General features: G+C 44.8%; 1 protein-coding gene across 5 annotated transcripts in view; it reads right to left on the bottom strand.

The window, feature by feature from the left end:
• The window catches only part of LOC123771037 (uncharacterized), a 48,676-nt gene that overhangs the window by 1,585 nt on the left and 25,502 nt on the right, over positions 1–21,589 (bottom strand). For all 5 annotated transcript variants that reach the window (XM_045763905.2, XM_045763831.2, XM_045763674.2 and 2 more), the window contains exons 7-12: positions 21,198–21,329; positions 19,703–19,930; positions 18,763–19,012; positions 10,704–10,924; positions 2,176–2,487; positions 1–653 (exon numbers count right to left, since the gene is read on the bottom strand). The exon at positions 1–653 is cut by the window's left edge and continues 1,585 nt beyond it. In XM_045763905.2, the coding sequence (XP_045619861.2) occupies positions 1–653; positions 2,176–2,487; positions 10,704–10,924; positions 18,763–19,012; positions 19,703–19,930; positions 21,198–21,329 (1,796 nt within the window). The remainder of the gene's footprint in view (positions 654–2,175; positions 2,488–10,703; positions 10,925–18,762; positions 19,013–19,702; positions 19,931–21,197; positions 21,330–21,589) is intronic.

The following is a 21,589-nucleotide window of genomic DNA, read 5'->3' on the forward strand; positions in this document are numbered from 1 at the left end:
ATTGTGCTTCCTGAGGCTTGATGCACTACTCCATTAATATCCAGACTAGTGTTTATTCTTCTTGTCCTATGAAACACTGTCACCAGGCTCAGTTCAGCAAGCAAGTAAAGAAATGTTCTTATTTGTTTATCAGTCTGTCCCACTTTAATTCCTTTTGCATAATCCAAGAGATCTTTTGTGGCCGAGTCTCCTATTTCTTTTTTCCGTAACTTTCTTTCAAACTTTTCCAATTCACTCTCTAGTAAATCATTTATAAGCTGTTCAGAAACTTTATTTAAATCACATTTTGTACTATAAGGGTTCATCTTCAAGTCACGGCACAAAGAATACACAGTATCATGATGGTTGTTCTCGAGTGCTTGAACAAGTGGATGAAGGTGATTTGGTAAAGGGTTGAGAGAAACCCCAGCCACACCCAGCAGCTGACAGGTAAGGGTTAGTCCTGAAGCCGCTGCCAATGCCAACATGTCAGTGTAATTCACTGAAGTACTGGTTGGCCAACAATCCAACCATGTACTCAGTTCTTCTCCTAATCTATGTCCTGATATTTCAGCAATGGTCTTAAGGTAAGACATACCATCCTTCATAATGTTTTGTAGATTATCAGAACCTGGTATCATATCTATTTCTGCTTGTAATCTATCACAGAATGCCTGAAATTAATGTAAAAATACAAATCAATAATACTCTGCAAGAAAACTAATATAAATGAATGTTAACTATTAACACTAGACTAAATGTTGATTCAGCTTCTTAACTGGGATAAAATTGTATTCCATTTGTTCCTATTGTATTTATAATTTCAGATATTATTTAATACCAAACATTATTTAAAACTGTATACATACAAGAGCTTGTCACAAAAAATTCTGAACTGAACAACTGTTTTAAGGCAAATGTTTAAATTTAACTAAAGTAGATACAGTATGTAGATATGGACATGTGATACATATCAAAAAGATAATGAACAGTTTAAGGGGAAATAAGGCAATATTAGATTGAATTACGCATAAAAAGCTACCATATAGATGCAGAAACTATGTATGAGTGAGTGAGCGAGTGTAATTACTAAGTGTAGTTACAGGATGAGAGTTACACTCATGGTATCCCATTTTCCCAGGACTCTTTGTCGTATAACGCTTTGAAACTACTGACGATTTTGGCTCCACCACCTTCTCCCTTAATTTGTTCCAACCGTCTACCACTGTGTTTGCAAAAGAAAACTTTCTAATATTTTTTCAGCACCTTTGCTTTCTTAGCTTGAATCTGTGTCCTCTTGTTCGTGATTGCTGGTTTCAGGAATTCCATTGTCAATTTGGTCAATTCCTGTTAGTATTTTTTAAGTGGTGATACACATTGATAAGTTGTGTAACATTGAAAGGAACGAGTCTATTCTCTCTGGGATATCATTTACTTTTATCAGAAACAGTATTGGTGCAAGGACTGATCCCTGTGGGACTCAACTGGTGATGCCTCACCACTCCAAGACCTCACCCCCTCACAGTGACTTGGTGTCAGTACTTAGGTACTCCCTTATCCATTGGAGTACCTTCCCTTTCACTCCTGGCTGCATCTCCAGCTTGTGCATTAGTCTCTTATGTGGGACTGTTATCTTGAGATGCTGAGAGGGTGAGAGTGAGTGAGAGAGTGAGAGAGCGAGAGAGAAAGAGCGAGAGAGAGCGCGAGAGAGAGAGAGCGCGCGAGAGAGAGAGCCGCGAGAGAGAGCGCGCGAGAGAGAGAGCCGCGAGAGAGAGCGCGCGAGAGAGAGAGAGAGAGAGCGAGAGAGAGCGAGAGAGAGCGAGAGAGAGAGAGAGAGCGAGAGAGAGAGAGATAGCGAGAGAGCGAGAGATAGCGAGAGCGAGAGAGAGCGAGAGAGAGCGAGAGAGAGAGAGAGCGAGAGAGAGAGAGCGAGAGAGAGAGAGCGAGAGAGAGAGAGCGAGAGAGAGAGAGCGAGAGAGAGAGCGAGAGAGCGAGAGAGAGCGAGAGAGAGAGAGAGCGAGAGAGAGAGAGCGAGAGAGAGCGAGAGAGAGAGAGAATGACTTGATAATGGCCCAGGATAATTGACTGAACTCTTATTCATGAATATGTTATCCAATGGTTCTTTGCAGCAAGATAATACTCATAGTAAAATCATATAAATTTGTTAATGAGAAATGTCAAACAATATTGACTAACCTTCCTGATGAGTGCAGGAAAGAGAGCAGGGAGACCAACAGTACTGTGTGCAGCTTCAAATGGTGTGTTGCCTACCAAACCATGGGCACAGAGAGGTGCACCAGCACTCAACAACAGAAACACTGCATCCCGGTGGCCCCCAAGGATGGCTTCAAGTAGAGGGTCTTTACGGGACCCCAGTGGCAAAACTCTTACTCCCTTCATCAAAAGTTCTTTCATAATTATGATATTTCCTGTTCTAGATGCTTCAATGAAATCCTTGAACTTCACAATGGACTCTGCAGTGCTGAATATTCCAAGATTTCCCACTGCCTGGAAAGAAATGTTGGTGAACAATCAAATGATAACTTTGATTAGTCATAATACATGGCCATGTGACAACTAGAGTTAATAAATTATTAACTAGTTAATAAATAGAGGTCCACCTCGGGGTGACCAAATGTCCGGCAAACCCAACTAAAGGAGTCAGCGTCGACCGTCCATTCCGTGGAGAGGGGAACGAAACGAGACAGGCCGTCGGCCAAGACGTTGGACACTTCCTGCACGTGAAAGGCCCAGAGAGTCAAACCCCAAGAACTCAGCAAACAAGTCACCCAAAACGACCAGCCTCAAAGAACCAAGGACTGCATCGAATCCCCCCGGTTCAGGCAATGAACCACCGAGGAGCAGTCCGAATGGAGTCAGATCGTCTATCCGACGAAAGGCCCCCGGAGGTCGAACCCAGCGATCGCGAAAGAGACGGAAGAGACATCCCCGAAGGAACCAGAACAGCCGACGAAGCCAAACCTGACCCGGCAGGTAGACCAACATCGCGAAGTTCAGGCTCCCGCACAAACCGTCGAGCAACCGCCGGGTGACCCGGGAGCCCCTCAGAAGCAGGTGCGAGCGGGATCGCATCCGGAGGAGAGACTCCGGAGGAACAGACAAGGAAGTGGTCCATGAGTCCCACACAAGACCCAGCCACGACCGAACCTGGGAGGCCACCAGATTGGACTTCCTCCAGTTCACCAAGAACCCGAACCAGGCGAGCTGGTTAAGAACCAAATCCCTGGCTAGCAGACAACTGGATCGGCTGGAAGCCCAAACCAGCCAGTTGTCGAGGTAGGCCAACACCCGAACACCGAAAAAACGCAGATGGGCCACGACGACCCGCGTAAGGCGTGTGAACACGCGAAATGCCAGATTCAACCCAAATGGGAGACAACGAAAGCGGTAACATTGACGCCCCACAACAAAACCGAGCCAGTCCCTGAACCACAGATGAATCGGGACATGCCAATAAGCGTCCCAGAGGTCCAGGGACACCATCCAAGAACCCGGCTCCAACAGGAGCCGAACCTGAGACAGCGTAGTCATCCGAAAGGATGGGCAATGAACCCAGGGGTTCAGATAGGACAAGTCCAGAATGAACCTCAGGTCCGCACAGTCCCGTTTCAGCACTTGAAACAGACGGGAAACCTATCTGAGGGACGACATCATTTCGACAACGCCCAAGCGAAGCCACTCCAATACGACTCAACGGAACACAGGAGAAGAAGCCTGCCCCGCCAGCCCTGAACCCCCCGAAGGAGTAGGGGCCACTCGACGCAACCGCAGGCCAAAGGAAACGACCCGAAACGCCCACAAATCGTGGGACCAGGCATGAGCGAACAACGCAAGCCTCCCTGCCATCGCCCCATCAATGGGGCGAACCACGAAAGAGCCGGCACCCCTTATGAGACCCAGAACCCCGCACAGAGCGAACACCGCGCAGACCAGCCGAAGGTGGGTCCGAAGGCGGAGCCAAGCCTGAACCTGGCTCCAGTGGCCTACCACGACAAGAGGAATCCCGAACCCTGGCACGACCCTTCCGGGTAGGCCCCCTCCCCCCTGGAGACCCCCGGAGAACCAACAAGTCCGACATCAGACGGTAACTGGCTGAAGCAGCCAGATGCTTCGGGCTGTGCTACAGCCGCAGGAGCAAAAAGTAGTGGATAAAAGGGCGAAGGCATCCTAAGAGCCAGGACCCAGGCAGATTCCAGAAAGGAGGCAGGCACCACCTGTTGACACGCGAGCCGGGAAGCATAAAATTGGGCAACCGCATCCCGCAAGATCAGCGCAAACAGCTTAACCAAAGCTGCCTACACGCGAGCAGCCGAGCCAAGACATCGGGCCCCGGAACGGCCCCAAGCGCTCCCACACCCTAGCCAAGCCAGTAAAAATACAGCTCCAGGAGGGAAAAGAAGCACAAGACCCAAGCCAAGAGGCCCCTGGCGCACAAATCCTCGGCCACCTGCATAGCCGAAAGGGAGGGACCCAGCACATGAAGCTGCAGAACACCAACATCCCGAGAAAGGGCAGGAGCAAACAAGCACTCATTGAGGTGCTCAAGGTCGCCCCCCCAGGAAAACCTGAACCACAGTCGAAACTTCGTGCCACTCAAACGTGCTGGAACAACAGAAAGAGTGCCAGGCCTCCAATGCAAAGACAGGACAGTCCGCCAGCCAGGACGACTCTGGAACCTCGTAACGGACCCAGAAAGAAAATGAAGTCCCAAACCTGAAAGACGACGAATCCATCACCGAGGTGTAATCTGGGTCATGCAGGAGGTAAGCTGCTAGGGCTGCCCCCACCACAGACGATTGGATGCGGGAAGCTGAAAACCTCCGGACAGACGGAACCGCCGCACCCGAGGGGACACATTACAGAACCCGGGGAGGGGCAAACACCAAATCTAAGTTGTACACAGAGGGGGGAAAAGAGAACCCCACTCCTTGTAACAATAAGCCCCGCTCCGAGGGTAGAAAAACCCAGGCGGGGTCCAGCGGGGCCCAAGGCCCCAAAGTCAGCCCCTCCTGAGCCCCAGGATCCCCTCCCCCCCGGGACCCGGGGCCGAGTCATCCCCCAAAGCACCGGCCCCTAAAGAAAAAGACGGCACAACCGAGTAAGCCGAACAGAAGGGGGCCCACCAGTCAGACCCAGAGGCTTCGGCTGGGAGATCGGACTCAAAGGCCTCCATCGCCACACCGGAAGGGGCATCCCCTGAGACCGCCTGAGACTCAAGACCATCTAAACCCTCCCCAGACTTCGAAACCCCTCAGACGTTTCGAAGCTGGAAGCAGGGGGGGGGGGAGAACGAATCACTGATCAGGAAGGACTAGGGGGCGCGGACTGAGCCAGGGTCGAAGCGACCCCCACCCCTAAGTCCGGGTCCCTATAGGCAAAACGGGGCAGCCTCGGGGTATCCGGGTGAGCAACCAGCCGAAAGCGTACATGCAACGCCTGCGCTGCCTGTACCCGAAGATCATCATTAGACTGGGTAAATTGAGTCACCAGCAAGCAACAGAACTCGCAGGACTCAGGGTTGAAAGTGGCACCAACCCAACAGGCAGCGTGACGGAGGCAAAAACCGTGAGGGTCTCCCAGAGTCAAAGGGACCGAGCAACCCTCGAACTCGCACGAAGAGAGGGGGGGACTCCGAGGACACATCCATTGGACCCACGTGCCCCCTTGGGGATTCCCAGGGTCCTGAGCATTTACCAAAAGGGACTCACGCCCAGGTAATCGCAGGCAGGGTACTGCTAACTGGCGCCCACAACTACCCAACAACTGTCTATAAAGTGAATCCCAGGGTTCATTTTACAGGTACACTCACAGGGACCTAGCAGGGGGCTCCACCAGAAAAAAACGTACACAGGCCAGACACAATTCGGGAAGCAAGGCAGACCCCCCCCCCCCAACACAAGGCAAAAACAAAACAGAACCCTGCAAGAGGACAACATACCCCAAGGAACAGAGCCGGCCGCTGTGAGTGGTAAAAACAAGCTGCGCAGCACCCTGCGCCCTACCAGTGCAAACTGCCTCTTACCCTAAGGTAAACAAGGAAGACAAAACCCCCAAGCACCCAAAGGGCGGCCAAAAAACCGAGCAGTAATACGGCCTAGCAGAGGCAGGTCCCGAGGAGCTTGTGGAAGGTAGCCCCAAGCCCTAAGGGCAGTACTTACAGGGCACCTAGGGATGAGAACCCTAGGCATATACAGCCCAAGTACCATAGAATAACTCCTGGCTCTCGCACCCCTCGAAGACAGCCACCACACTCTAAGCACAGTGCTGAAAACTCTGGAGCCTAGCACACAACCTTCACCTCTAGCATCAGTTGGAGAACTAAAGGGTGGATAACCGACGTGTGGGGTCTGGGACTCCCCCTTCCCCCCTCCCGGGGAGGGGGAAAGCTGCACAGACAGTGGTGCGGCAACGTGTGACATCATGATCATTTGCTCGTTTCGTTTAGGGGAGTTCTATCCATTTGTTCGGCTTTTGGTAGCAATATTTTCACCAGAATAGAGGTTTGTTTAGGGATGCTTACCTTTCTGGGTGCCTGACCCGGTCGATGGCAGACATAGAATGCTTCCAACCACACAGGGGTTTCTATAGGGCATTGCTTCCCTTGCCTCTTCTGAGGGGGCCAGGTTCTGGCGCGTGGTCCCCGGTAGGCCCATTGAACTCCATACACATGACTGATGCCAAAGTTAGCATATCAGCCTAGTAAGCTCCAGGGAAGCCGAAGGGGCTCTCCCCAGAAAAGAACTTTCTAATATTTTTTTGGCAATTTGGTTTCCTTCAGTCCATCACCTCTTGTTCTTGAAGATGCAGGTTTTCAAGAATTCTTTTTTGCTCATTTTGTTAACTCCTGTTACTATTTTGTACATAGTGATGATACCATCATTAGCCTCTCTTTATAGCTCTTGTTCGTCAGTTCCAGAAGCCATGTAGTTGCATGTTTTTGCATCTTTTCTAGTTCACTGATATGCTTCTCAAGAACAAAGAGCTGAGCAACCCCCACAAGCACAACTAGGTGAGCACAGGTGGATGAGTCCACTGATATAGCAACGTCCTGTCAGCTGTTAATTTACTGTCAATACCTGTTCAGTAACAGCATCAAGAAGGGATTTCTTTGCTGTCAAAATCTTAAAATGTCAAGCATGACCTATGATTTTATGGATGCTGTGTCATTGATTTTCAACAAGCATAGCATTAGTTGGAATAATCTTGCTGGACTCATCATTGATGGAGCTTCACCCCATGATTGGGTCAAGTTCATGCTTCCCACCAAATGTCAAAGCCAAAGCAGATAATGCAGTAGGTGTGTACTGCTTCATTCATTGGAAGGCTTAGGCATCTAAATGGCTTCCTCCTGGGCTTCTCACAATTTTCACTAGTATTGTCAAGATCATGAGCCATGTAAAAAACCTTTGCCATGAACACAAAACTGTTCCAGCAACCATGTCATTACATGGCATCTGAAAATATTTCCTTGCTATTTCATACATCCATCAAGTGATTGTCTACAGGAAAATAATTGTCCCACTTCCTCAATCTTCGTCATGTAGTAGAAATGTTTCTTGAAGTACAGAAAAAAACAGCGTTGAATGTAACGAAACGCCATTTTCTGGGTAAGCCCCTTTGGCTCCCTGGAGCTTATCGGGCTAATGTATGTTATATTAGACTGGGACATTAGCTAAGGAGTTCAGACCTACCAGGGACCAGTGCCAGAACCTGGCCCCTTCAGAGAGGTTTCAGGGAGCAATGACCCAGGAAAACCCCCTTTGTGGTTGGGGTTTTCCTTATCTGCCATTGACCGGGGTTAGGCACCCAGAAAGGTAGGCATAACAAAACAAACCCCACATGGTAAAAACTAAAACAGAAAACTGAACAGAGAGGTAGAAACTCCCTACAATCCCAAGGAAACAAGCAAACATCACACTTTACTGCCGCACTGATCATCCGCGTAGCCCTCCCCACCCCAAGAGGGGGAGGGGAGAGCCCCGGACCTCACCACGCCGGCTGCTTAGCATCAGTTCGTAAGCTAATGTCAACTGGGATAGACGCTTCTCTGGCCTCAGCTTCCTAGGCGGTGTTTGCCTTTCGCAGTGTTCACTGCTGTGTGTTGTGCGGTGGCCAGGTGTTCCTCATCAGTACCAAGGCTGCATGCGCTTAGGGGCTTCCTTCCCTAAGCGCCCTGTGAGTACTGCCCCTGCGGACAGGGTTATCTTCCCTGGGGCGTTCACGAGCCATTCCCATAGAGCTTCTTGCTGCTCTGCATTTGCCTCGCCCTTGGGGCCAGGTGGGGCTTGCGGCCCTTGTTTGGCCCTGGGTAGGGACTGGTATTGTGCTGGTTAGGGCGTCAAGGTGTTGCACAGCCTGCCACCTAAGCGGCAACCGTTTCCTGTTGCCTCTGGGAACGGTGTACTTTTGCAGGGTTTTTCTTTTGTTTTTATTTTCATTTGCCTGGTGGGGGTCTGCCTAGTGTGGCTATAGATGTATAGAAGCAGATATCAACAAAGTTTTCGATTGGGCAGCAGAAAATAACATGATGTTGAACAGTGATAAATTTCAGGTACGGCAAAAATGAGGATCTGAAACAAAATACAGGGTACAAAACACAATCGAATCTGCCCATAGTAGAAAAACAGCATGTCAAGGATTTGGGAATAATGATGTCCGATGATCTAATGTTTAGGGAGCATAACCAAGCAAATATTGCGTCAGCCAGAAAAATGATAGGATGGATTACGAGAACTTTCAAATCCAGGGATCCCATCACAATGGTTGTACTCTTCAAGTCACTGGTGTTGTCCCATCTCGAGTACTGCTCAGTACTCACTTTCCCCTTCAGAGCAGGAGAGATTGCTGAAATAGAGGGAATACAGAGAACATATATGGCACGCATAGACGAGATAAAACACCTAAATTATTGGGATCGTCTCAAAGCTCTCCAAATGTACTCTCTAGAAAGGAGACGCGAGAGATACCAAATAATATACACATGAAAAATACTGGAGGGCCAAGTCCCAAAACTACACAGTAAAATAACAACGTACTGGAGTGAACAATATGGAAGAAAATGCAAGAGTGAACCAGTGAAGAGCAGAGGTGCCATAGGCATAATCAGAGAACACTGTATAAACATCAGAGGTCCGCGGTTGTTCAACGTCCTCCCAGCAACTTTAAGAAATATTGCCGGAACAACCGTGGACATCTTCAAGAGAAAACTGGGCTGTTTTCTAAGAGAAGTTCCGGATCAGCCGGGCTGTGGTGGGTATGTGGGCCTGCGGGCCACTCCAAGCAACAGCCTGGTGGACCAAACTCTCACAAGTCGAGCCTGGCCTCGGGCCGGGATTGGGGAGTAGAAGAACTCCCAGAACCCCATCAAGCAGGTATCAAGCAGGTATAGTTCCACTGGTAGTGTTTGGTGGCCCTCTGCTAACTCCTTGTTGTGTATTCAAATTAATAACAACTTTTTCACTTCCTCAAGTATTTGTGGTCTTTGTTTCATGATTGTTGATATGCCTTTTGCCACTTTAGCACTCATAATGTCCTTTTTCTTGGCAAGTATAGTGCATATCGTTGACGTGGATTTGTTGTACTGCCTACAAAGTTCAACAACCCTTGAACCATTTTCATGCTTCCAAATGATCTCTTGTTTTTCCTCTATTGTCATCCTCACATGCGATTTCATGCCTTGAACCTTATCACTGTCTTTCTTGGGACCCATTGTGAGATATATAACAACAACTTTTATGCTCAAATAGCCAAATATCCGACAAAACACTGTAAATCCTGGTGAAGAATTCAGGTGGGATTGTCACTAGGCACGAGGCACTGGTAAACTGAGGGGCGCTCACCGTGCCACCACACTCTAGGTCGGCCCGTACGCGTATCAACACCCTCGTATCTTGAGGCAATGCTCAAATCCCGATGTAAATTTTCCGAGCAAATCCTGCTCGTAACCAGAAAAACTTGTAACCAGGAACGCTTATAATCCGAGGGACCACTGTATATACCGGTAAATATTTATTTTCTTATTGCACAAATAATATTTATTTTATTGTATTATAACAAAATAGAAAACACTTATGAGTGTGTTAAACTGAATGTCTCTTGTTTTCCCTCTATATGCAGTTTTAACTGAGAATAACAATGAAGGGCTTGTTACATATGAATTAATGTATTTGTTACATCAATAGCTACAGTCAAATTTGCTAGCTTGATTTTTTTTTTGTAGGAGCCCACAGGTGAGAACGCAGTTGGAAGAACGCATGAGACAAGAAAAGGTTAAGAATTGCAGAGTTACACTAACGGTGTTGTTACTAGGCGACAGGTGGCAAACAATGGCCAAGTAGCCAACTTGTTAAGGTTGGTAAAATGAGTATGACAATAAGTAGTAGACCATTTGATTTCAAGTAATGCTTAAAGGAGATTTTTAAGTGTAGAGGAATGTACCTCCTGTTGGTCATTTAGTGGTGGATTGGGAATTCTCCAGTGTCTCCTTTCCATCTGTTGTGTCAGGAAATTAAAAATCACACTGACCCAGGTTGGGGTTTACAATGTTCCATAGGGAATGGGATAATATGCTGCCCAAGGGCAATATTCAGAAAAATATTTCATAACTAATTTGAAAATTAATGGCAAAATCTATTTTGCAACACAAGTTAAAACTAAATTATAAATAATACAAAGTACAATTGGAAATGAGATGTAAATATGACCTTGGCAAGTTGATTGGCAAGATGCGCATTACCACTCTCACGAGCCACCTGGTGAGGGTACTTGTTTCGGTGGTTGGGCAGCCTTGGATCGCAGCCCAGTGACATGATCAAGTTAGCCAAGTTTACCCAGGCCTCCTTCACGCTTAAGGCCTTGCCGTCCCAACATGTATTGCGTTCACTAACGTTTGCCGTTTCAGCCAGAACATGCAGAGCCGTACAACCTGAAATAGATACCATTATAGGCTTATTCAGCATGTACATAGGCTTATTAATGTAGTAATATGTATTATATTTTAAATATTTCAATGATAAGATGAAGGGTTGTATAATTATTGATTAGTTGCACTAATGTATAAATAATTTGCAACTGATATTCTGAATATAGGCCTGTTATTATTTCATACCAACAATGCAGTTACCAACACATCCCAAATTTTTTTAAATATGCTTAGGAAAGGTCAGTATCGATTTGGTAGGTTTTTCCATCCTGACATGTACCAAACCTCACTCGAGGACAGAAAATGCTATGACCTCAGCTGCCCATACTTTCACGTGAAGCCATAGAACGCTACATAAAGAGTGGCAAGCAGAATAATGAATTTGGAGGAAACTCGATAAATTTTTTATACCAAACCGAAAAAGAATTCAAAAGGAGGAGCATGGAGTGTATGGAACTGGATGCCAGACCCACTTGCATACCAGAATTACAGATACAATTACACACCAAAAGGGAACTACAACTATGACAGGCAACTGCCCTACAACAATCAGCACTGGTCAGAACAAACTCAATATGTCCAAGCATAACGAACTTGCCAAAAAAGTCTCCCAGTCCAGCTGTCCTTAGTAGAGTAACCTCATTCATCTTTGCCAACATACAAGGACTAAAAACAAGAACAAACAAACAAAGTACAGTTCTTTAATGGCCTCCTCACGGAGTCAAATGAAGTATTTGGAGCTTTCACAGCATGGGGAATTCTTGAACAGTGAGATCTGGATTCCAGGATATAACCTATACAGGTGTAATAGGATAATTAGGTCACATGGAGGAGTGAGTCTGTATATTAGGGAAGACCTTGTATGCTCGGAGCTCCTTAACGTTACAAATGAGGTGGTAGAGGTACTGTGAGTAAAAATAGAGAAAATATACTTAGTGATTATTCTAATATACAAACCACCAGATGCAACGGCCGAGGAATTCACAGAACAGATAAACCAAATAGAGAATAGCCTTGATAATTTGGAGAGCTCGATACCTGATATTATCTTCCTAGGTGACTTCAACTTGTCTAGTCTCAGATGGAGAATAGCAAACAATAATATTATACCTGGAAATCTATCGGGACCTAACCATCCACAAATTAGAGAACTACAGTACTTAGATTCTGTGACAAATTTTCACTCAACCAGCAGATATCAGAGCCAATGAGAAATGAAAATATTCTAAATTTAGTCTTTACGAACAATGAAGACATTATCAGGGACATTATGATATCAGATACCACATACTCAGATCACAAGCTCATTGAAGTGCAAATGACCATCAATACTCAGAATAGACCTAAAACGTTGATCAAGCAAGAGGGGTTATTCAGTAAATTCAATTTTAATAATAAAAGGGTAGACTGGGAGAAAATAAATAGGGAACTTACAAACATTCCATGGGAAACTGTTTTAAATAATACAAGTCCTACAGAAGGAATTGAAAAACTGACTTCGGAAGCGTATCAAGTCTGTCTGAAACATGTTCCTTTGAGGAAAGCCAGAAAGAAATCTAACGTAGAAAGAGAACGCAGACGACACTATAAAAGAAGGAAAAAATAACGGAAATGCTTAAGTAGACACGACTTTCCCGTCAAAGAAGGAATAATTTAAATAGTGAGATTGAAGAAATCGAGCGGAAATTGAAACACTCATATCAAACTGAAGAAAGGCAGAACAGAAAGTAATTCAGGAAATAAAGAAAAATTCAAAATACTTCTTCTCATATGTGAAATCAAAAGCATTAACCATTGCTAGTATTGGATCTATTCATATAAGTGAAGGTTCATACCCAGAGGATGACAAAGAAATTAGTGATATCCTAAAAAACCAGCGTTGAATGTAATGAAACGCCATTTTCTGGGTGAGCCCCGGAGGCTCCCTGGAGCTTATCGGGCTAATGTATGTTATGTTAGACCGGGACATTAGCTATGGAGTTCAGACCTACCAGGGACCAGCGCCAGAACCTGGCCCCTTCAGAGAGGTTTCAGGGAGCAATGGCCTTGGAAAACCCCATATGGTTGGGGGTTTTCCTTATCTGCCATAAGGTTTTCCTTATCTGGGTGCCTAACCCCCTTATCTGGGGTTAGGCACCCAGAAAGGTAGGCATAACAAAACAAACCCCACATGGTAAGAAACTACAACAAAAACCGAACAGAGAGGTAGAAAACTCCCTACAATCCGAAGGAAAACAATCAAACAATCAATTTACTGCCGCGCCGGTCGTCCGTGCAGCCCTCCCCTCCCCAGGTGGGGGAAGGGGGGGCCCCGAACCTTACCACACCAGTTGCCTTCAGTTCGAAAACTAGGTTTCAACCAACGCGAAAAATCTTGCCGACCGGATGGGAAGGAGGGTAGCCAGGGAGCCTGGCTACCCAGAAAATGGCGTTTCATTACATTCAACAATAATTATTAACACGTTCCTATTGTTAATAGGAACGTTATCCCTACAGACAAAAATCAGAAGATACAATTGACAATTTACTATAAAACCAAAAAAACGGCCAACCTACTCATGAGAAACTCTCCAGACACAAAACAGAATGCTTTAACCCTTAAACTGCGCAACGCGCCTGCAGGCTCACGTCTGGTTTGCGCATCGCGCCTCCGGGTATTTGTATTTTTCACGTTCCATTCAAAACTCCCGCGGCTACATGGGGTTCACATCAGCTTCCTCAGGGCTCTTGTAAACAGACGCCATCTTTAAAAAAAATCGTGGTCCACATTCCCGGGTGTGGGAGCCTCAGTAGTGTGTGAGCAACCAAGGCTGGCGCTCGCAGCATGAGCGCACAGCACTGCTGTTCAGCATGTGACCACAGCATCGCCTAATAATGCCAAAATATATATATAACTTGTATTATTTAGCTATGATAGTGTTATATTAGAGCCTGAGTGTGATAATGACTGGGTACAATGTTCAAATATCAGTGATTCAATGCTGTTCACGATGTTCACAGCGCTAGCCACAGCACCACAGCATTATTTCGTTCATCTAGGAATCTTCAAATGATTTCTAAGGTTCCTTTTCAAAATAAACGTGTGGTCAATTATTCATTTACAGGAATTAGTGACCAGGATTGTGATAATAGCAGGATTGTGGTTATAATTAGCGTTGTGCGTAGTATTGTGGAAGGAGGAATTTTGATGAGGGAGGGCGAGAATTGAGGTAGCCTCATTGTGTGTGTGTGGCTGCCACTCTTGTTTTGCTCACCATACTAGCTTATTGGTTCGCTATGGGCAACACATATGTACATGGGTATATATAGTGTGTGTATATAGTGTAAGAACAGCAACAGGAGAATGTTGAGAGGAGCTATTTCGGTGAGGGAGGTGACGTAATCGTAGCGTCGTCTGCTGTGTGATTTTTCATGCAGTGTATGGTGGCCACTGTACTGTTTGGACACAATACCGGCTTACTTGCATAGTTCTGGTAAATAAAACATGTAGATAGGTATATAGAACATGTGTAATAAGAACTATAATAATATGGTGGGAGGAACAATGTTGGCGAGTAAGATGTTGGAGTGAGGGAGACTGGCTGGGTGTGGCTGCTCTCACTCGAGGTGTTCTGAATGTGTTCATGGTCAAATGCTCCTATTGGCCCATACGAGGCAGCTGCTATTGGCCCATACGAGGCAGCTGCTATTGGCCCATACGAGGCAGCTGCTATTGGCCCATACGAGGCAGCTGCTATTGGCCCATACAAGGCAGCTGCTATTTGGCCCATACGCGGCAGCTGCTATTTGGCCCATACGAGGCAGCTGCTATTGGCCCATACGAGGCAGCTGCTATTGGCCCATACGAGGCAACTGCTATTGGCCAATACGAGGCAGCTGCTATTGGCCCATACGAGGCAGCTGCTATTGGCCCATACGGGGCAGCTGCTATTGGCCCATACGGGGCAGCTGCTATTGGCCCATACGGGGCAGCTGCTATTGGCCCATACGAGGCAGCTGCTATTGGCCCATACGAGGCAGCTGCTATTGGCCCATACGAGGCAGCTGCTGTTGGCCCATACGGGGCAGCTGCTGTTGGCCCATACGAGGCAGCTGATATTGGCCCATACGAGGCAGCTGCTATTGGCCCATATGAAACAGCTGCTACGCGGTGTTCTGAATGTGTTGATGGTGAATGTATATAGTGTGTGACAGTGTATAGTGTGTAAATAGATTGTATATATACACAAATTAGCATGATACATAGTAAATATGTGCTGCATATGTGCGCACAAGTTTCATGCACGTAACACAGTGTCTACGGACAGTACGGATGTTGTACTGCGATATTATAGTGTACGTGTTCATTATACATTGGATTGGCACATAAAAACAATGAAAATGTATTTGGAAAGGTGCGCAAAAAATGAACGAAAATATATTCGCGGCAACTCGCGCACCCCGCCCCGAGCGCCCCACCGCCCCCGAGAGCTTACGGCACGGGCGCACGGGGAATGATGACGTCACGCCCCAACTTCCGGACCCCATAGCAGCCAAAGTAAGTACAATTTCGACTTTTTTTTTACATACCCATACTGAGGGAAGGGTTTTTGACACTTTAAAAAGAAAAAAGAATTTTTTCCAGAGAATTTATTTCCTGCGCACTGCGGGGGTGTCACATTTGGAGGCAACGCAGTTAAGGGGTTAAAAGAGACCAATGTCATCTATGCCTTCAAATGCCCACTTGGGGACTGTAAGCCTCAAAGATCTCAGTGTATAGGCAAGACAACAACATCTCTTTCCAGGCGATTAACGATGCATAAGCAACAGGGCTCCATTAAGGAACATATAATTTCTTCCCACAACCAGACCATCACCAGAGAAGTCTTAACAAAAAACACAGAAATCATCGATAGATACAGCAATAGCAGGCGGCTTGATATCTGCGAGGCACTACACATCAAGAAGTCAACACCAGCAATCAACAGCCAATTAATGCACAACTATATTCTACCCACTTCAAGACTCCGCACCAATATAGAAGCTTCAAGAAATATGGGCCAATAGGCCCTCTGCAGTTACTTCCATTCTTCCCTTTAACTTACCCAATATTATACCCATTGTTTCGTGTTCTGTCTTGTGTTGAAAGTATGTTTTTCACCTCATCCAAAACTGTTGTAACATATCACCTCACCCAAATGCAGGCATATAAAATGAAAGCCGTTTAAATTATAGCACAGTAGAACTCTGTTTTGTGTTTGCAGGTTATAGATGTGTGTGTGTAAACTAAAGTCTTTGAAAATGTAATAAGTTATTACGAAACGTGTTCAACCGTCAAGTGTCAGACTAGAAATAAAAATGAATTTTGGAGAATTGATTTTTCAATTACCATCGACAGTGAAAAGAAACATAAGGAATATTGAGAAAATTCGTGTTAGAATTATTAATCTTACTTTTTCGGTCATATTTAATAATATATATCCATTCAGCCTGGATAGCTCCGGGGAGCCGACAGGGCTCCCCCCAGAAAAAAACAGCGTTGAATGTAATGAAACGCCTTTTTTTGGGTGAGCCCCAGAGACTCTGTGAAGCTATCCAAACTGAAATGTGCTACAGTATATTAGTTTGGGGTCATCAGTCAGAGGAGTCCTTATGCCTACTGGGAACCATGAGCCAGCCTACTTGCAGATCTTTATGAAGAGTCACGGCCTGAATAATGTGTGTTGCACCCGATGACCAGGTTGGCTGGGGAAAATTACTCCTGACATGTACAAATTACATATGAGACTTCGAAAGTATTCAAAGGTATCACTACCAGTGCACGTGTGTTGGGGCTGCTCCACAGCAAGTGGTTAGATCCCAACAAGACTGAAGACAGAGAGAATGACAATCAATAGCAAAATAACAAAGGCCCTTCTTCTGGTGAAGCTCACTGACTTGACTCCTTGATGTCAAACCCAACAAGAAGACTACCTTAGAGAATGAACCCTCTGAAAAGGAAAAGTGAAAGGTGCAGAGAGCACCCAACATAAAAAAAAGACCTTAGCAGCTGTGATCACAATACAGTACAGTACCTGGAAAAATGAGGCAAAGAGATACAAGTGAGCCACAGCTCACCAAGCTGCCCAATGCCTTCCACCCCACAACAACAAAAATGCTGCTACAAAGAGGAAGTGGGGTCAAAACCACTGTCATTAAGGCCAAGGTGAACAGCCATAACTATGAAGGCAGAGACCAACCACCAGTACCATAAGACACAGGCCTTCTGAAGTACCCCCAAACAGGTCAGAGGCCAGCTGTAGTGCACCATGATGGGAAAAGGGAAGGCATTATATCAACAACAGGAAAGATGGCAGTCACTGCAGAACTTTGGAGTCAACTTTAGAAATGAACTGGCAATAAATGATACACAACCCATTCAAGATCATAAACTAGACAAAAAAAAAAAGACAGGGATGAGGAAGGTATCCATCTGGATCATCATGCAAAAGACAGGCAAGCCAGGAACAAGGAAAACATCTCTGCTGAACATACCTGAACTCTTAACCATAACCTGGCGGAAAAAGGCATGTACAGCCATGGACAAGAAGAATCACTTATGTAACCAAAGCACACCCTTGTAGAAAGCGCAAAGTTTCAACACCCACCAAGAGCATGGTCAGGCACAATCACAACAAATGCACACCTAACTACAACACTTCCCATCAAGAAGCCCTGCAGTGGAGAACACATCCCATGTGCTACCCAGAAGCAAAGTGACTCAAGAGAAGTCGAATCACAGAGGAGGAACCCATACTCCTCAGAGCTGGTATTGCCCCCAGTAGAACTAACATTGCATGGACAACCTACACCACTTAACTTAACCACAGAACTGCTATTCTCATCACAATCCTGTCACTAAATCTGAATATGAATCCATTTCCACAAGGTTACAGTGTTAAGGAGCTCGTTTCATGATACGTAGATGTATGAAACATTGGCCTCCTGCTGCGACTGTCTCCCTCCTGCGTCATAACTCGCATTGTGTTCACTGATAACTGAACCTTGTACATTGTCTTTATCACAGTCAGGATCATCTATGACATTATCACCGAAAAATAATTGGTTACTTATTTTATTCATCGCTATTAAGTGTGCTGTGAGCTCCTGCTGCATGTGTCACCCTTGATTGTTTTCTCAGTCCTGAGGATCTTGCAGGCAGGAGGATGCAGACTTTTTTTTTTTCAAGATGGCCTCTGTTTACTGAAGCCATATAGAACAAGATGTGAGCCCCATATACCTGCAGGAATTTTAAATCTTATGCTAGATCTAAAAACAACCCTGGCTGCCCTGGCTGTGGTGTGCATCATCACTGTAACAACTTTGGTTGGGTGCGCAGTTGAAAGGTTAAACATGAAGCAGAGAGTGGGCATTGTCAGAGGTTCCATGCATATAATATTATGATCAAGTGAGTGAGTGAGTGAGAGCAGGCTGGCTCAGGTGATCTGGGTTGCCACCTGGTGGCAGTCAGGCACATTATACAAAGGGTATTTACCTTATGGCAATGATAATTTGCTTGTTACGTCTGGGGTACTGTACCTAATACACGCTGTACAAGCAGTTGCTTGTTTTATTAAACTTATGCTATCTAGTGGGTTTTCTCAGTTTTGGATTGATCTCTGATCCCAAAGCTCCCCTCGTCTTAAAAAGAGGTAAATTCTAGGCTTGGCTCCCAGTAGGCAAGGGTGGGTCTCGGCAGGCTGGTGCATCTCCCTAAGGCTTGGCTTGACTAGCACTTAGATACGGGGAACTACTGAGTGGGAAATGACACCCTCCCAGAAAAATTAGCATCATAAAACAAACAGTGAATATTCCTTACTAACCATTAAAATCAACAGCATTAACATACACGCCATGACTCTCTACCATACTCCTTATGTCAGGTGCAAGCCAGAGAGGCCCTACATCAGCTAACATAACAGAGGCAGCATAGTGCAAGAGAGAGCGGCCTTGCTGGTCCAGTATTGTGCCCGGGAGACTGTAGGCCCGAAGCAGCACATCAACACCACCTGCATATCGGTACTGTCCACCACTTGCAGCTGCAAACACTGCATCAACCTTCTTTGTGTGGGCCTAGTAATTAGAGTATTATTATTTTAGTTCCTGATAAACTAAACTAAAATAAAGCATTTTCATATTTTGGCAAAAAATAATAAAATCATATTTTCCATTACTCTACATGAATCATTTTGTGAAATAAATCTCTCCAGTCCTTCATAGTCCTTGATAAACTTACAGAGACAAGATTAAAGAATTGTGATAACTGCAAAATAAATAATAAGATGTACACTGTCAATTTGTGTTCAGAACAGATTCAACTGGCCACTTTATATACACTAGTCAAAACATAAACTGTGCCAAGGAAACAAATGATACACATGTTGAAATACAGATCAATCCCGAAAGAAAGTCCTATTCAGCTGGCAATATATACACTCAACTCAGACAACTTGAATGCAAAACTCATATTTAAGTATACTGTATAAGGTAATATACATCTATCAGATTCTGCTCTTATAATTATGGGAACCGGTGCATGGACTCTACTCGCTCCAACACTTACCATTTTATTGCAAAACAAAAGTTAAACAATGCTGCCCACTTACTCAGTGTTAAAACCTCCAGTGTCTTGATTTCATACTTCAGAATAGTTTTATGACTATAGTGATTATCTACCCAAACCCATATAGGTAATACTGTACAGTATACTGTATTCACTTTAATTAATTCAAACTTGGCCTTATAACAAACTAAAAACATTACTTGTAAAACACCCAGAATCATATCATTGTGTGGAACATCTGGCCGCTTGTTCATAAAAGCCTCTAGCACACGTAGGACATTACTGTGACCTCGGCGGTGAGATTCTTCATATGGTGAGGTGTCCCAACCATCAAGTGTCACCTGGGGACTTGGGCTTAGTGTTGCCAATACTTGCTCCACCTCTTCTTGTTCTCCTGATGCTACTGCATTCCACAGTCTCAAGGGTGCCTGTGTAAAACTTGTGAACTGTAGCCAATCTAATCAAATGTATTTGTGATATAAACTAGAACTGTATTCTCAAATAAAAAAAAAAAGCTTCTTGAACACAGCAAAAGGAGCAGAACTGTGTGAAGAAAGTCTGGGGATAATGAGTGGAGCGTTTGAGTCAGTGTGAATGTAGGTTGTATAATAACTTAGCATCTTCCATGCCTGGTCATGATCATGCACATATAGTCAACACAATAAGATAATGAATACAAATAAATGGACACAAAAGCTAAAAATGCTTTTCACAATAATAATCTCTTCATAAGTAAAGAGTAGCTCCAGCTTTATTAAGAATTTTTCTCTATGATTATGCAAATTATATTTTAAATGCCTGAATTGCATACATAAATGAATTTGACCTGAAAGTAATTTTTGTAATTTACAAGGAAACTCCTCATAAGCAATACACATAATTGATCACTAAAAACATCAGAGTAGAAGCACACACTGCCAATACAATGAGTATGTTGAAAAAAAAACAATATACAGTACTGTACTGTACAGAGGAAACTTGGGTGACAAGCAGTCCCATCTACGAGCATTTCAGGTACTGAGCGAGCCACTCGTAGAAAATTTGTCTCAATTGATGAGCTTCTGCTCAGTTAACGAGAAAACCACGTGGTGCTTCCTAGCATTCCCACTAGTTCTCGCAAATTCTCGGACGCCTCCGACAACAGTGTTGTTGTTTTATCGCGTAGGATAAGCATCCCTCTGCATTTATTTGTTCTTTCTTTGTTTTTTTTGTGGTTTTGTGACTACAATTTGTAACCCACAATGTAGTAACCCCCTCTCCTCCACCATAACCCCTCTTCTTCTTCCCACCTCCCCATCGTTTCCTTCAAGCCAGCAATGACTCTTTATAAGGTAAAGTACAATTGAAAACAGTAAAACAAAATATTTATAAATAATTACATGTATTATAATTACATTATAAAATTTCATATTGATGTTTTTCAGGGGTGGAACGGATTAATTGAATTTCCAGTATTTTAAATGGGGAAACTCGTTTCGCAAGACGAGCTCGGTGCCGGAATGGATTCAATTCATTAACCGAGGTTCCTCTGTACATGATTTTGCTGGAAACCTGGGTGAGATGCTTTTTAAAGTTTCCTCCACTTCTAATTACTTCTGGAAAATTACTTGATGAAAGTCACAAAGTATTGTATATCATCAGTCATGAACAGATAGTGATCATAATGCCACAGAATAGACCGAGTGAGCATCTTACAGCAGACTTGGGATCTTCAGTGTTGATGTGGGACACAGACCTCATCAGGAGAGGTCGTCTCGCTGGCTGTAACTGTATCTCCACATCTTCCTGGATTGCTTCTGTTATGAAGTTCATACCCCCCAGGTATTTCTGAAGAAGAACAGGTACTGTATAGTTTTCTTAAGAATTTACAAAAATAAGAGACATAACTGCCAATTAAGTACATTCTCAATATATAACCATATTAGTTTCTTGAACCCCTATTGTGAAGCTATGATCTTCCCTTTGCCTGTGTGAGGAGAGAAAAAAAACAGCGTTGAATGTACAGTAATGAAATGCCACTTTCTGAGTGAGCCTCGGAGGCTCCCTGGAGCTTATCAGGATAATGTATTAGACCGGAACACTAGCTA

Source organism: Procambarus clarkii, chromosome 1, assembly GCF_040958095.1.
Source record: "Procambarus clarkii isolate CNS0578487 chromosome 1, FALCON_Pclarkii_2.0, whole genome shotgun sequence".
NCBI lineage: Eukaryota > Metazoa > Arthropoda > Malacostraca > Decapoda > Cambaridae > Procambarus > Procambarus clarkii.